The 14012-nt window shown below is 44.4% G+C and overlaps 1 protein-coding gene across 2 annotated transcripts; it reads left to right on the forward strand.

The window, feature by feature from the left end:
- The first annotated feature begins 3753 nt into the window (after positions 1-3753).
- Positions 3754-6915, forward strand: Coxfa4l3 (cytochrome c oxidase associated subunit FA4L3). Of its 2 annotated transcripts, XM_034495427.2 has the most exons (5): positions 3754-3837; positions 3968-4029; positions 4156-4241; positions 5132-5192; positions 6529-6915. In XM_034495427.2, the coding sequence occupies exons 2-5, from the start codon at positions 3994-3996 to the stop codon at positions 6595-6597; spliced, it is 252 nt and encodes an 83-aa protein (XP_034351318.1). In that variant the 5' UTR covers positions 3754-3837; positions 3968-3993; the 3' UTR covers positions 6598-6915. The 2 variants fall into 2 exon arrangements, with proteins under 2 accessions (XP_034351318.1, XP_076785764.1); XM_076929649.1 differs by lacking the exon at positions 3754-3837 and having other exon boundaries at positions 3859-4029; positions 6529-6745.
- The last annotated feature ends 7097 nt before the right edge of the window (positions 6916-14012 follow it).

The raw sequence follows: 14012 nt of genomic DNA on the forward strand, positions 1-14012 counted from the left end.
ACCCAAATGTGACTCAGTTTCCATGATCAGAAGAAACTTGCTTTGCCCAACTTCCAAGACTTTTTTTTTTTTTTTTAATGTTTTAGCATTTTATAGTGTCCTAAGTTGGTTTTCACGACATTCTCACACATGTGTGCTTTGTTCATGCTATCTCCCCCATCCCTTCTTTCTCACTGGTTTCTCACCCCAAATATTCCCCGTTTCCCTTTCACACCAAAACCTTCTTTGTGGAAAATGAATACTTGGCCTGGAAAGACATCAGTAAGTCGGCAGTGTGTATGTCCCCTGAGCTCCCAGACTACTTTCTAGCCTAAGTAGTTGACCCTAGCATAAAGAATGCCTGGAAATCCCAGTGTCAAACCTGGTGGGGTGGCTACTGCAGGACAGGGTGATGGGATTAGTGTAGCCCACTGTCCAGCTTTGTCAGAAAAAACTTCAAACGATAATGAGGATTCTCCCATTCTCATCAAGCCTGACAGAGCTGGTTAAGTTTAGATCCGAGGGTAAGAGACAACCAACCATGGCTTAATGTGTTTTGAGTCAAGTCACAGTGACTACAGAAGGGTCTAAAAGTGTCTAGCACTTGGAGTCAGGGAGACAAAGTCTCCTCAAAGAACTGGCAAGATCACAGTGATACTGGCTAGTGTCCTAGTGGGAACTCTGGGGACCACCAGACCTGCTTCACTTCCTAGTATCCCAGACAGCAGTGGCTCGGTGTCACATCTGGATGCCAGTACTTGTGCTTGAGTAAGGGGTGTGTGTGTATAGTGGGGGGGAGTGTCTGTTCTAGTTACAGGGAGTGTGGTGGTGAGGCTACAAGCTCTATTTCATTTGCGAAAGTATTTGAATTCTGAAGAACTGGATGATGGGAAATTCTGAATGCTTCTGCCCACAGCAACCTCAGGCAAAAGAGCACAATCTATGATGGTTCTTTAGTCATTTACCTATTTTTGTAACAATATTTAGCAGATAATTTACTATTTAAATTGCTGCAGTTGCCTTAGTAAGTAAGATTAGCTGTTAAATAAAAACCATCCCAAACTGCTGTAATTCCATTGATCCAAGGGGGAAACAACTAACATTACCCCTGCATCCTCCAGAACTCAGCACACCTGGGTGTTAGTGCAAAAGGACAAAAGTGTGGCTTCCTAGATCTGTCATCTGTCATTGCTACAAGAAAAAAGCATAGTTTAAAGGTTATTTGAGCACAATATGTAGATATGTGTTTTCCAATTCCTTTAGCATCTTATTCTGAAAGCTTGGAAACAAAAATAGAATAACCTAACAACTTCACCATCCGGGCCCTAAATGACTAATACTACGGTAAATTTGCTCGCTATTGTGACTAGAGCAGCTATGAACACTGATAAGCATGTGTCTCTGCAGTAGGAAAAAGAGTCCTTCGGGTATATGTCTAGATGTGCACTGTATGATGCTATGTAGGTTGCTGAGGGGTGGGGGTGGGGGTCATCAATGGCCTTACCCAGCTGGGAACTACAATAGTGACCAATGTGCAAGGCTAGCCTTGGCTATGTTGCAGTAAGACACTGCTCACCACTTCCCTTAGGTACAGTCATAGCACAGATGCTATGGGGTTAACCAACCATTAGAAAAATGGATTGTACTTAAGAAAATCTGGTTGGATTTGAGACCCTCTCCACAGAAGGAAGCCTGTGCCTGATACTGTAAATCTGGCCAAGAGCCTATAGTTGAGAAGTTCCCAGGCCCCAGGGGTGAGCTTAGTACAATATCTACTGCCTTTTAAATCCATATCGCTATAGACTAGTGCAGCTCTCAGGCCCCAGCACCTCAGCAGAGGTTTTTGTACAGTGGGTAATGATTAGTTATGCAGAGCCTAAATGCAGAGACTAAATTATCATTTGAGGATTCATCCACAAACAGGATGTCTATTCTATAACCACCCCTGCACATTCAAAGATCATCATGGGGAGGGGTTTGTAAGAAACGGGGCTTGTGGGGGACTGGAAATAAACAGTGTCCTCTGGACATGACAGGACAGCTGCACTCGTGACCTCACGGCATCTGGGTGCAGCAAGACCTGAGGAAGAGCAAACCAATCCAAGGTTAGCATGGGGAAGGAGTTCACAGCCCCCGACCCTTAGCTAAAGAGCCATGGACAGTTGGTGGTTTTTCCAGAAGGGAGAATCAGTTTTCTTTAAGAATGTGGCCCTCGGTGGGTGACCATGCTTCAGTGGATGACCCCACACCCCAGATTATATGGAAAGCACAAATTGGCCTCATTGGGTTATTTAAAACAAGCAAACAAAAACTACTTAGTTGGGAGGGGAGGGTGGTAGGCATGGATCTGGGAGGAGTCAGAGGAAGAGTGGAGATATGATCAAACCATTGAATGAAATTCTCAAAGAATCATAAAATAATCTTTTAAAAGGTGTTCTCATTTTGCACAGTGTAATTATACACATCTATGTCCCAACACCCAACCAACTGAACAGGATGGTCTTAAATTTGAAGCCAGCCTAGGCTATGTCGTAGTAAGATGCTGCCCCCGCCTCCCAGCAAAAAAGTTTCATAACTGCAGAAGGGGCTTGTACTGGAAATTTAACCCAAGTCACAGGGTCATCCAACTTCTTGACATTGTGACATAATATCATCATCTGTAAATGTGTTGGACATCCTGTGGCTTATAGGCTGAACATTCTAGCGCATTCTAGGCTAGGGGTTTCTCACTGATATATGACTTCAGCCCTTCAGTGTGTTTTTAAATAACTTAAAGAAACCAGGCTTGTTTCACTTAAAGAGAAGGGTGTACTGAGAATTCTGGTGTTAGGAACCAGACTTCCGTTCTGATTTCATCTCTACCACTCACCAGCTGCATGCCTTGAACATTTCTGCATCTAGCAAGGTATTCTCCCCCCATCCCCCCCACCCCCCACCCCCAGCTCCCATCCCTATCCAAGGAAGCCATCTCAGTGTCTGGCATACAGCTGCTGGCCTAGTGGAATTACTTCCAAAGAAAACTGTGAGCCAAAATTGCTGAGTTAGGGGGTGACCCAAAGCTGAAGTCAACACTCAGAGTCTGCAGCAGAAATGGGCACCTGGAATCTTCTGCAGTTGAATTTTGTTTTGTTTCCCTTTTTAAAAAAAGAAGAAAAGGAGGAGGAGGAAGATGAGGAGGAGGAGGAAGAAGAGAAGAAGAAAAAGAAGGAAGAGAAGGAGAAAGAGGAGGAGGAATATGAAGAGGAGGAAGATGAGGAGGAGGAAGAGAAGAAAAAGAAGGAAGAGAAGGAGAAAGAGGAGGAAGAGGAGGAGAAGGAGGAGAAGAGGAAGAGGAAGAGGAGGGGACACTGTTGGAGTTAATCTGAACTTTACAATTTACTTTTAAATAATCTCCATATATGCAACGTGTCAAGTTTTGGAGCTTTTATGTGGTTGATTTTGTTCAAATTTACCCACTCTGCATCTGGCATCCTCTCCTGGTACTGGGGTGAAAGTGGCAGCCAGCGCTGGAGCCCCTGCCCTCCCTTAACCCTCTCACCACCCCTCCTTTTAAAAGGAGCTGGTTGTCTTTCACTCAGGTCTTGGCTATCACACCGGAACCTGAACACCCCCCCCCCCCCCCCCAGACGTTTGGAGGTGTAGGACCAGGACAGAAGTAATGGTCGATCGCAGGTAAGGACCGCGGTCAGCGGCAGCGCTGCGCTATTGTCCTGCAGGGGGCGCGCGTGAGCCGGCTCAGTGCGACTCAGTGGGCTCGGTCCCGCGTGACCAGGACGCGCGGCCCGTCCCGAGCGGTTGGCTGCATATAAGGCCCGCTCGCTTCTGGGCGTTAACATCTCCTGGCCGCAGCCGCCCTAGGTGCGTCTCCTTTCTGAAAAGTTCTGCGGAGCGGGCGGTCGCCCGGCCTTCTGCGACTGTTGGAAGGCTGGGAGCCCGGGTCCAGGGGAAGATGTTTTTGACCAGTATCTTGGATTTTTCCTTCTTCTAGATTTGGAATTCTACATTAAAGTCATCATGGGTGTTTTCCAGAGATTGATGAAGAATAAGGAAGTAAGTTTCTAATCTTAACTTCTGAGAGTTTTCATTTTTAAAAAGAGGGGAAAGATGATGAAGATTTTGAATTTGTTATATTTCGAAGTTTCTTACTGAGTTTATCCCCCACCTGTTCTCTCTCAGCTCATTCCTTTGGCGTTTATTATAAGCGTGGCCGCCACGGGAGCCACATCTTTCGGTTTGTATGCTTTGAAAAAAACCGACGTGGTGTAAGTACTAACGCCTTCTGTGTACGGCTGTCTGGGGGAGCTTTTCTCTGACTCGGAGATTCTAAACCACAAGCTGTCAGTGTCTGGGTTTTCCTATGAATAAGAGCATCAAAACTTGGACTGAAAAAACAGTTCTGGTAACAGAAAGAAAAGTAACCAATTCTGGTTACATTTGTTTCTTATGTCTGACCCTCCACTCTCCTGCAGTGAAGTAAAATTTGATTTCTTTCTAAATTTAAGCTTTGGTATCGAAGTACTTAAAAACATTTAGGAGCACATACCATCAAACATAATCATTTTAAGTTTCAAGACTTCAACTTTTCTTTCCTGGTGTGGTAGAACTGAAACATACGGCTATCTGCAACAAACTCTAGTCTCAACTTTGGAAAAAGGACAGTAAAAAAGCCTTGTCTCCTGGGATGCAGGAAAAGATATCCCTGAAACTGACTATGGCTGGGCCAGGGTTGGAGAGAGCAGTGATTCTAACGCAGGTAGAGGGTGGTGCCTGGAGCCAATGCCTACACAATTCAAGCCTACCCTCTGCCCCATCCCTCCTAGAACTCCCTGGAGGCTCTGCCTGCTCCTCCTCAGCCTGCCACTTACATATCCATCGCTGCCTGTTTGTGGGAGCAGTTTCCAATCTTATCAAATAAAGCATAGACCTCTTGCCCTGCCCTATGGAGGAAGAGGTCCTTAAAGCTTGAAACAAACCCTGAATTTTCAGGGACGCTTATTGAGCTTCAGCTGTTACTAAAGTTTAGCTGGTGACTGTAGTGTAGTTTTGGTGTGAAGAGATAGTCTGTCTCCAGAAAATTTATAGATCCACTAGCTCTTCCCTGTTTGTGTAAACAAATTTACCTTCATTTAATTATTCTTCTTTTTCCTTTTAGTATTGATCGAAAAAGAAACCCAGAACCTTGGGAAATGGTGGATCCTACTCAACCCCAAAAGGTATTGCTGAATTTACAGTAAATGATTGGTGTCCAGCACAAACTTTTTTTTTTTTTTTTTTTTTTTTTTTTTTTTTTTTTTTTTTTTTTTTAGAGCAAAGAGACTGCATGCAGTCCTTACACTTACAAAGTGACATTCAGTGTCCTTTGAACAGTGGTCTAGAGACCTAGTTCAAGTCCTCGCTCTGTTCTGCACAGAGGACTAGGGACAGTTTGGCTTCTCTGAATCTGTGAAATTAGTATGATAATAAAACTTGCCCTTAGAGCTAAAGACATTAAAATACAGAGCCTGTTAGCATAGCATCCAGCCCCTATATTAAGCACTTAGATATAAACCTTTATATTATTGAAATTATATTGTTTCCTTATTACTTGCCTAAAATTAATATAAGATGTGATGAACAATAGCAGTTCCTAAAAATGGGAGTGGATTTGTTCCCAGTGGAATTAGCTACACTATTGCAAAAGTTTTATTTGTAAGTATTTATTTTAATTATTTGTTCTGGGCTGAGAGTTGTGCCTGTGTCACGGCTTGTGTATGGAGTTCTCTCCCACCTTGTGGATCCCGGAAGTCAGGTAGTCAGCCTGGGTGGCAGGCACATTCACCACTGTGTCATCCCACCATCTCCCTGGCCTAGGCTTTTGATTTTGCTACTTAAATATTCTGAAGTGCTAGACACATGGGGTCAGAATGAACATCAGTTGGGACTGTTAGCAAAGACTACAAAAAGCAAAACTCTGATCACATTTAAGTCAGGAGGGACATTTGGGATCTTTGTAACTTTGTGTCTGTCTCCCAGGGTCTGGGATGAGATAACACTGGTGAAAGCAGATGTCAGGATGTCTGACTGAGAACTGACAGGGTCATTTATACCTTCATGAAGCAATCGCAATGAGGAAGTTTTAGGACATTACTGTGTGCCTTGCCTTGTGTTTCAACCATTGTACATCCATTTACAAGGAACAAATGTGCCTCTTGAATTTAACTGCTATTTTAGCAAATTAATAATCTTGAAACTTCTAATGAAAGCAAGACAGGTATGTCACTGCTCTCCCTGGTCCTGCAACACCTAGAGTCCTAGGGGTTTTAGGGGACAGACTGGTCAAAACAGGCCCAGTTTGCTGCTATTCTGTGCTTGATTCAGAGATGGAGAGGTGTGTGTGTGTGTGTGTGTGTGTGTGTGTGTGTGTGTCTGTGTGTGTGTGTGTCTGTGTGTCTGTGTCTGTGTCTGTGTCTGTGTCTGTGTCTGTGTCTGTGTGTGTAAGTGATTCCTCCAAAGAAGTGTGAGGCTGGAGAGTAGACGGTTAACAGCATGTATTGCTTTCTGTTTTTAAAGCTTATAACCATCAACCAGCAGTGGAAGCCTGTTGAGGAACTGCAGAAAGTCCGGAGAGCGACCAGATGATTGCCTGCCTGCTGCTCCTCTCTTCCAAGGAACACTCTATGAATCTAGTGGAAACACTTCTGCACAAACTAGATTTCGATGCCAGTGTGCGGAAATGCTTCTGCTACATTTTTAGGGTTTGCCTGCATTCTTTGGATCCTGCATAAGCAAGTGAAGGTAGCACATAGTTTAAAATTAGTTTTCCATGTTTATTGGTGTAAATTTCAATTTTACAGTTGAAATTTTCTGTTTGTGATGCTTGGATATTTTTCTTGAAATGTATAAAAAATGTAAAAATTAGATTACTGCCTGTAATAAAATAATTAGATGACTATCTGTAAAAAAATATGATTTGTGCAAGAGATATCAAAAATTATTTAACTTTATAAGTGGGAGGACATCTTTTTATGGGAACAAGCACATTTTGAAGTATAAAACTTTATCTTTTAAATATCAAGTGCAGGTTTCTAAGTTTTACTTCCAAGTTCATTCACCCTCACCCCAGAAACTTCTTGAGCATGTATTGTTTGCAGTAAAGCAAAGAAAGAGTGCAAAATGTGTAAAGATTTGGGTAGAGTCTGTTCAGGAGTAAAGGGATGTGGAGAGAGGTGGAGGGCTGCTTGAGGATGGCCGGTGACCAGGAATCTGAGGCATGCAGAGATCAGCCCTGGAGATGCCAGTGGGAACTCTGCGGTTCCTGGGAGGATGGATAGAGGAAGCCAGGGAACCCTGGCCAGCACCCTATAGACCCTGGTCAAACAGAGACAAAGTGACAGTTTAATCATATCCAGAATGTTTCCCCCTCACCCCATTCATTGATGGCTCCTAAAAAATGGGATCAAGTAGAAAGTTGCTTTTCATTGAATGTAAAATAAATACAGTTATAATTCATACACCATAGTAGTCACTCACTTAAAGTACATAGCCCAGTGATTTTATTATGTTTACAAAGTCGGGTAACCATCATCTAATTCTAGAACCTTTGCACTATTCTCAAAGGAAACCCGCACCCATAAGCCATCGCTGTTCCCGACCTGCTCCTAGCCCAAGGCGAACACTAATGAACGTTTATTTCTGGGCTTGGGGTACTCTGGACATTTTACATACACAGGACTGTGTGTGGACTTTTGTTTCTGACTTTATCTTTGAGGGTCTTTCATGTTGCCTCCCACTGTCAGCACCACCCCTTCTGCTGAGGAATCTGCTACTTTGATATTCCACATACGGTCTGTCCATTTGATATTGATGGACATTTGCAGTGTTCCTATCCTGCGCCATGCTGAGCAATCCTAATAAGAACTGTCATGAACAAGCTTTTCTCGAGGCCTTATTCTCACTTGTGTTGATTATGTACTCAAGATCTTTAACTATTAGATTATGATGGTAAAAATACTTTCCTTAATTTTTATATGACTATAATGGAAATATAGGAAAAGTGCTAACTTCTTGTCACTTACATAGCAATAAAGCCCACTGGCCCTTGGGAGCCCTGAAAGGATCTGGTTAGACTCCTTCCCTCAACCTTTGTGTCTCAAAGCCTCAAATATTCCCATAGGGAAATTTCTGATGGTTGATCCCAGGGATTACACAAAACAGCTACATTTCTATTTGCTTACAGTTTTGAAGTAGACTATGATCCCACTTAGGGAAATAAAACTGAACAACCTGGTGATGGTCAGCCAATCCCTAGAGCAAAGTATAAAGTGCTCTTGGATGGGTGGTTGAGCCATTGGATTTCCAATCACAAAGTTGACTGTAAGCAGGGTAAACATGGGGCAGGGAAGGTGCTAGTCTGCAGGTCTGTGAGACAGAGAGAGAGAGAGAGAGAGAGAGAGAGAGAGAGAGAGAGAGAAGAGGAGAGGAGGGAGGGAAAGAGGGAGGGAGGGAGAGAGGGGGGAGGGAGGGAGGGAGAGAGAGAGAGAGAGAGAGAGAGAGAGAGAGAGAGAGAGAGCACAAATGTAATGGCGGCAGCTGGGGGAACAGGAAAGAGTTCATCTGTCTCCCACCATCATTTAACCTTAGTAACAAAAGATGGAAAAAAGGTATAACTCAGTCTTCTTACTAAGGCCAAAGACCCAGCTAGGGCGAACTGTCTGCATCTACGCTTAATTTCTACTAAGCATGATCGTTTGGGTAGAAATGTGACCCCAGGAAAGGCCTCCATCTACTGCTAGACTTGTGGGTATGGGGTGGCTGGAGGGGGTTAGCAAGGCCTTTGCAGACTCCCTAGGCTTCCCTAAGCTGCCCTCTCTCCTTCTGGGAATTAGGGCCCAATGCTTTCTGGGACCTACAAGGTAGAGTAGACAACTCGTTTCTGGCAAATTCTCACACAGAAAAGTGGGAGGAAATCCGTGCAATGCTTCAGGTTTTGCTGGTTTGCAGAATGGCAGTAATCATGTCTATGGCCCATCTTGAAAATGAAGAATTTTGGTTTCTACAGTTTGCCGCTGGGACAGAATGAGGGTTAAGGGACAGACAGGAAGGTAAGCAGAAGGCCAGAGACACTGCCTGGGAAGCCTTCACGTTGGGTATCATTTCCCAAGGCCCTACAATACTTTAGTTTCAAAAAGATTTGGTTTCTAAAGTTGTGATGTTAAGCTGGGCATTGTGGTATCTACCTGTAATCTCTCCACTAGAGAGGCCAAAGCAGTGGGATCAAGAGTTCAAGGCCAGCCTGGGCTATGTGTAACCTTGTCTCAAAAAACCAAAAAGTAAATAGATAATAAATCTGTATTCTTAGAGCTATTCAAGAATGATAGTTCAACACTCTAGCAATTTCAGGAATCTGAGGCAGGAGAATTGCAAGTTCAAGGCTAGTCTGGATTGCATAGTGAATTCTAGTCAGTGTAAGCTATATGACAACTTTCTAGCTAAAAACAAACAAACAACCCTAAAATAAATAAATAAATAAATAAATAAATAAATAAATAGATAAATAATAAATAGGTAAGCTTAAAATGCTTTCTGCCTGTTTGCAAATTGCTTTAATTTCAAGTCTGCAGAGAAGTGAGCAGGCTAGAATTAGAAAGACACATGTGGACTATCAGCTGATATTTTGCCGTATTTGCTGTTCATGTCAGTCATATCTGTCAAAACACTTTGAAAAGAAGTTATGTTAGGATCATACTTGTATTCCGACAGTCCCTAATAAGCAAGGCTCAGCCACCCATCCTCAGCCAGTAAAAGAGAGGAGCACTAGTAAAAAGCAGAGAAAGATGTGCTCAATATGGCCAGACTGGGGAGAGGCCCAGTGACCCTGCCCCCCTCAAATCCGTTTCCAGGGCCCTGAAATGAGATTCAGGATCGAGAGAGGATGACCAATACGTCACTGAGCAGTTGGGCAAGAAGCAGTTCTCTTCATCATGGGCTGTCATTGTTTTGGCTCCAGCCTCCCCTGCAAGGTGCTGTGACAAGTGACAACCCTGTGAGGTCTCTTTCAGGGAGACAAACTTCTCCAACTGGCACCAGGATCCCAGGCTCCATCCTTTTTCTTTTCACCTTGAGATTTCTGGGGGAATTCCAATAGTATGGCATCCATTATTTCAATAGCCTGATAACCAAGGGGAGGAGCCCTCATATGTCCTCCTTTGGAGTGTCTTCTCAGGGCAGAAGGGTGTAAAACAGCTGACAGCTGCTGGGAAACTGAAGGAGTTTACTGCATGGAAATTTCTCACATCAGGAATGAAGTGGGAGAGACTGAAAACGCCTACTATTATGTTAAGCCACAAAGGAACCAGAAGAGGAAGTTAAGCTGAAGATGGAGATGATACCTCAATAGAGACATGATGGCAGCCAGTAGAGGTGGCAGATGTGTATTGATGGAAACTTTGAAGACCAAAGATCAATGCCTGTGGTCCACAGGAGAGCCATGACCAGACAAAGCAATGGTAGAGGAAATGGGGGTGGGGGAAGGAGGATGCATTCGAATGGCCAAGGAAAAGAGCATAGGCCCCACCTCTAAAGACTCCACCAGCTCCCAACAGCACTATGCAGGGACCAAGACTTTAACACAGCTTCCAAGGGACACTTCCCAAAACCACAGCAAAGGTGTGCACCTGAGAAAAGAAGGCTTCAAGGCTGTCATCGGTCTCTTGGCACCCCAATGTGTTGAGGGTACAGTGATAGAAGTGAAGGTGGTCAGGAGAGAGGGGAATTGAGCAAACCAGGAAGGGATCAAAGTGAGATCCTCCATCTCCATGGCTGGCAGGATTGATATTATCTGCTATGAGCCCTAAAACGTGCTGAGGGCAGCTTTGGAGGTAGAGACTTAGAGGGAGCACTACCTTGTCCTTATTGGTGAAGGCCCATGGGCCTTGGCTGGCTGGGCCTAAGGTCTTTCACAACAGCCTGTGACCTCACCCTGTGCTGGTCCTGGGGAAGGTCCCTTTTAGGTTTGTTCTCTGAAGACCTCAGGCAACAGAGGAACTGGTGGTGGGAAGGACATCCCCTCTGGGCCCCCCAGCCCTAAAGGCATGGGTAATACCTGCTCTATTGCCCTTACACATTGGACACACTGGGTGTGTCCTCCATACCCAGAGGAGAGTTGGAAAATTCGGTTGCCCATGGTGGTGAGTTTGGTTGAAGATGCTTTGCAAAGGAAAGATGTCTTTCCTATTCCTAAATTCCCTTTGAGGATGATACCAAGGCTGACACTTGGATTTCCTCTCACTGAGAGACTTCTGGGAATCACTTGGCTGACACCTGAGTTCACTCACTAAGCCCCAGGCACCTTGCATAGCATACTTAAAACATCTTGTCACCGTTTCTTCCTTCCCCCACAGCCAGCCCTAAGGCAGGCAGCCCTGAGCGGGAACTGTCTTGCTCATTGCTCCTGTATGGAGAAGTGCTTGCCTTGCCCTCTTCACTCAGACCTGTGGCCCTCAGAACTGGGACTGGAATTGCGAAGTTCAGTGTAACCTATGTGAGGGCCAACCCCGAGGTCTCCCCTAGCACCAACTTCCTGCTTCTCTGCATCTGAGTCACCGCCTGCCTCGGAGATCACCCTTAGACCGCAGGCTTGTTCTGGTCTTGAGGGCAGGATGTTCTCTACAGCTTCAACCCCATGACAGGAGGGAGGAAACAGCTGCCCCTGCCTCAAGTCTCTTTCACAGGAAGGAAAGGTGAGAGCACCTCAGCAGAGGCCAGGGTCACAGTTCACAGCTGTCCTCCACGTCCGTTTCTAAGATCTTTCTTTCTTTCCTTCCCTACACACCTCCTCTTTCTTACAGAGGTCCCAGAGCATGGAATGTGATTAGTGGTGACCAATGGGAAGTTTTCTTTCTGCAGCCAGGCTCTGCTATCTGTGATCACAAGATCTTCAGATAGCCATGGATATTTAAACAAATGGCAGACACAGGCCATGTGTAAGTGGTCAACTGACAGCACAGACTAGGTAGGTCTTCACAGAGCTCTGGCCTCCGAGTGGAAGAAATACTTTTCTAATAGCACACAGAAGGTTAGTTATAAGGTTCTAAGGTTATTTATAAGGCTATGGGAGAAAAGAGCAAAGGACCAAATACACAGACAGCAGGTGCCACTGGGCCCAGAGCAGGCACCCACCCACCTCCAACCCAGTCTGAAGAATGTTTCAGAGGGGGCTCCTTTCCCAGCAGACAACTCAATATTGAGAACGAAGTGAACATCAAGATAAACTAGCTTAAGATCATATCATACACATCCCAGTTCTCAAAAACAAGTCAGAGTGTGAAGCCACTGTCAGAGTCAGAGGGAAACAGAAGTATGTCTGTTCAGCTTTGCTGGAGTGCAGCCTGGCAGCCACTGTACAGGGCCACGGTACCCTGATGGCCCGTTGTGGGACATATTCCTAACAACACAATGGTGTTGGGAGCAGTGTGCTTTTAAGAAGAACACGGAAGGAAAACCACACGATATTAAAATATGAGGGAAGAACCTGTGGCAGCATAAAGTGTATTAAAAACGGCAAGGATGTATGTCATCCTGCAGGTGAGGGGTGACCAGACGGCAGAGGCCAGGCCGGGAAATGCAAGGGCATAGCTTATGTTTAGTAACATATTATTGAAAACTGGAAGTTTAGAGATGTATAAGGGGTAGACATTGTAATGTGTAAATATACTTTTATGCTCAGAACTAATTTTTGGAGTAATTCCAAGTGTATAAAAGTTACAAAAAGAGTTTAAAGAACTTCCACACACCCACTAGATTCCCACCATAAATATTTTACACCATTTTTGTCATATCTATCTATCTATCTATCTATCTATCTATCACCTGTCTATCATCTTTCTGTCTACCTACCTACCTACCTATGTGTAAGTATGGCATATGTATGTATGTATATATGTATGTATGTATGTGTGTGTGTATGCATGTATGTATGCATGTACATATGTATGCATGTATGCATGTGTATGCATGTATGTATGCATTACATGTGTACATATGTATGCATGTATGTATGTGTATGCATGCATGTATGTATTACATATGTACATATGTATGTATGTATGCATGTATGTATTAAGTATTCATGTACTTGTGAGTGTGTCCCTAAGGGAGCATGCACACAGTGAGTGCAGTGGAGTTCAGAGGTCAGCATTGGGTGTCTTCATCAGTTGCTCTCCACCTCATTTCGAGACTGGGTCTCTCACTGAGACTGAGGTTCACTGACTAAGCTAAGTTGCCTTGTTAACAAACTCAGGGGTCTCATCTCCACGGTGCTGGGGACAGAGATGCACACTGCCAGGCTCCACTTTTATGTAGATTCCGATCTTCCTCTTATGTAAATGCTGATCTTCATGTTTGTGTGGCAGGCACTTTACTGTCTCTCTGTCTGTCTATCTTATCTGTTAGTATTTATCCATTTGTATGGTCATTCTTATTTTTTTCTTTATGTCAACTAAGTAAAAGGCAGGACATGGAATACTGCTTCATCTTAAGTACTTTAGGATGAATCCTAAAAGACAGGAAAAATTTTAAAATAATAAGACACATTTGGCTACAAACTTGTGGCGGTTTGAATATGCTTGGCCCAGGTAGTGGCAGTATTAGGAGGTTTGGCCTTGTTGGAGGAAGTGTGTCACTGTGGGGGTGGGCTTTGAGACCCTCCTCCTAGCTGCCTGAGGATCCTCTGCTCCTGGCTTCCTTTGGATGAAGATGCAGAACACCCAGGTCCTTCTCTAGCACCACACCTGCCTGGATGCTGCCATGCTTCCTGCCTTGACGAAAGTGGACTGAACCTCTGAACTTGTAAGCTAGCCCCAGTTGAATGTTGTCCCTTATAAGAGATGCCTTGGTCATGGTGTTCTGTTCACAGCAGTAAACGACAAATTAAGACAAAAGTTGGTACCAGCGATGGACTGAGGTATTGCTGTGATAGGCATGACCGTGCTTGTTTGGAGGGATGTGGAGTTTGGGACTTTGGAAAGCAGTGGAATGCTTTAAATGGATCTCTTTGG

The sequence above is a fragment of the Arvicanthis niloticus genome, chromosome 2 (assembly GCF_011762505.2).
Source record: "Arvicanthis niloticus isolate mArvNil1 chromosome 2, mArvNil1.pat.X, whole genome shotgun sequence".
Classification (NCBI taxonomy): Eukaryota; Metazoa; Chordata; class Mammalia; order Rodentia; family Muridae; genus Arvicanthis; species Arvicanthis niloticus.

Coding starts and splice junctions, on each gene's coding strand:
- Coxfa4l3 (XM_034495427.2), top strand. CDS start 3,994: ATGGGTGTTTTCCAGAGATTGATGAAGAATAAGGAA. Junction 4,030..4,155: donor GATTGATGAAGAATAAGGAA/GTAAGTTTCTAA, acceptor GTTCTCTCTCAG/CTCATTCCTTTGGCGTTTAT. Junction 4,242..5,131: donor TTGAAAAAAACCGACGTGGT/GTAAGTACTAAC, acceptor TTTTCCTTTTAG/TATTGATCGAAAAAGAAACC.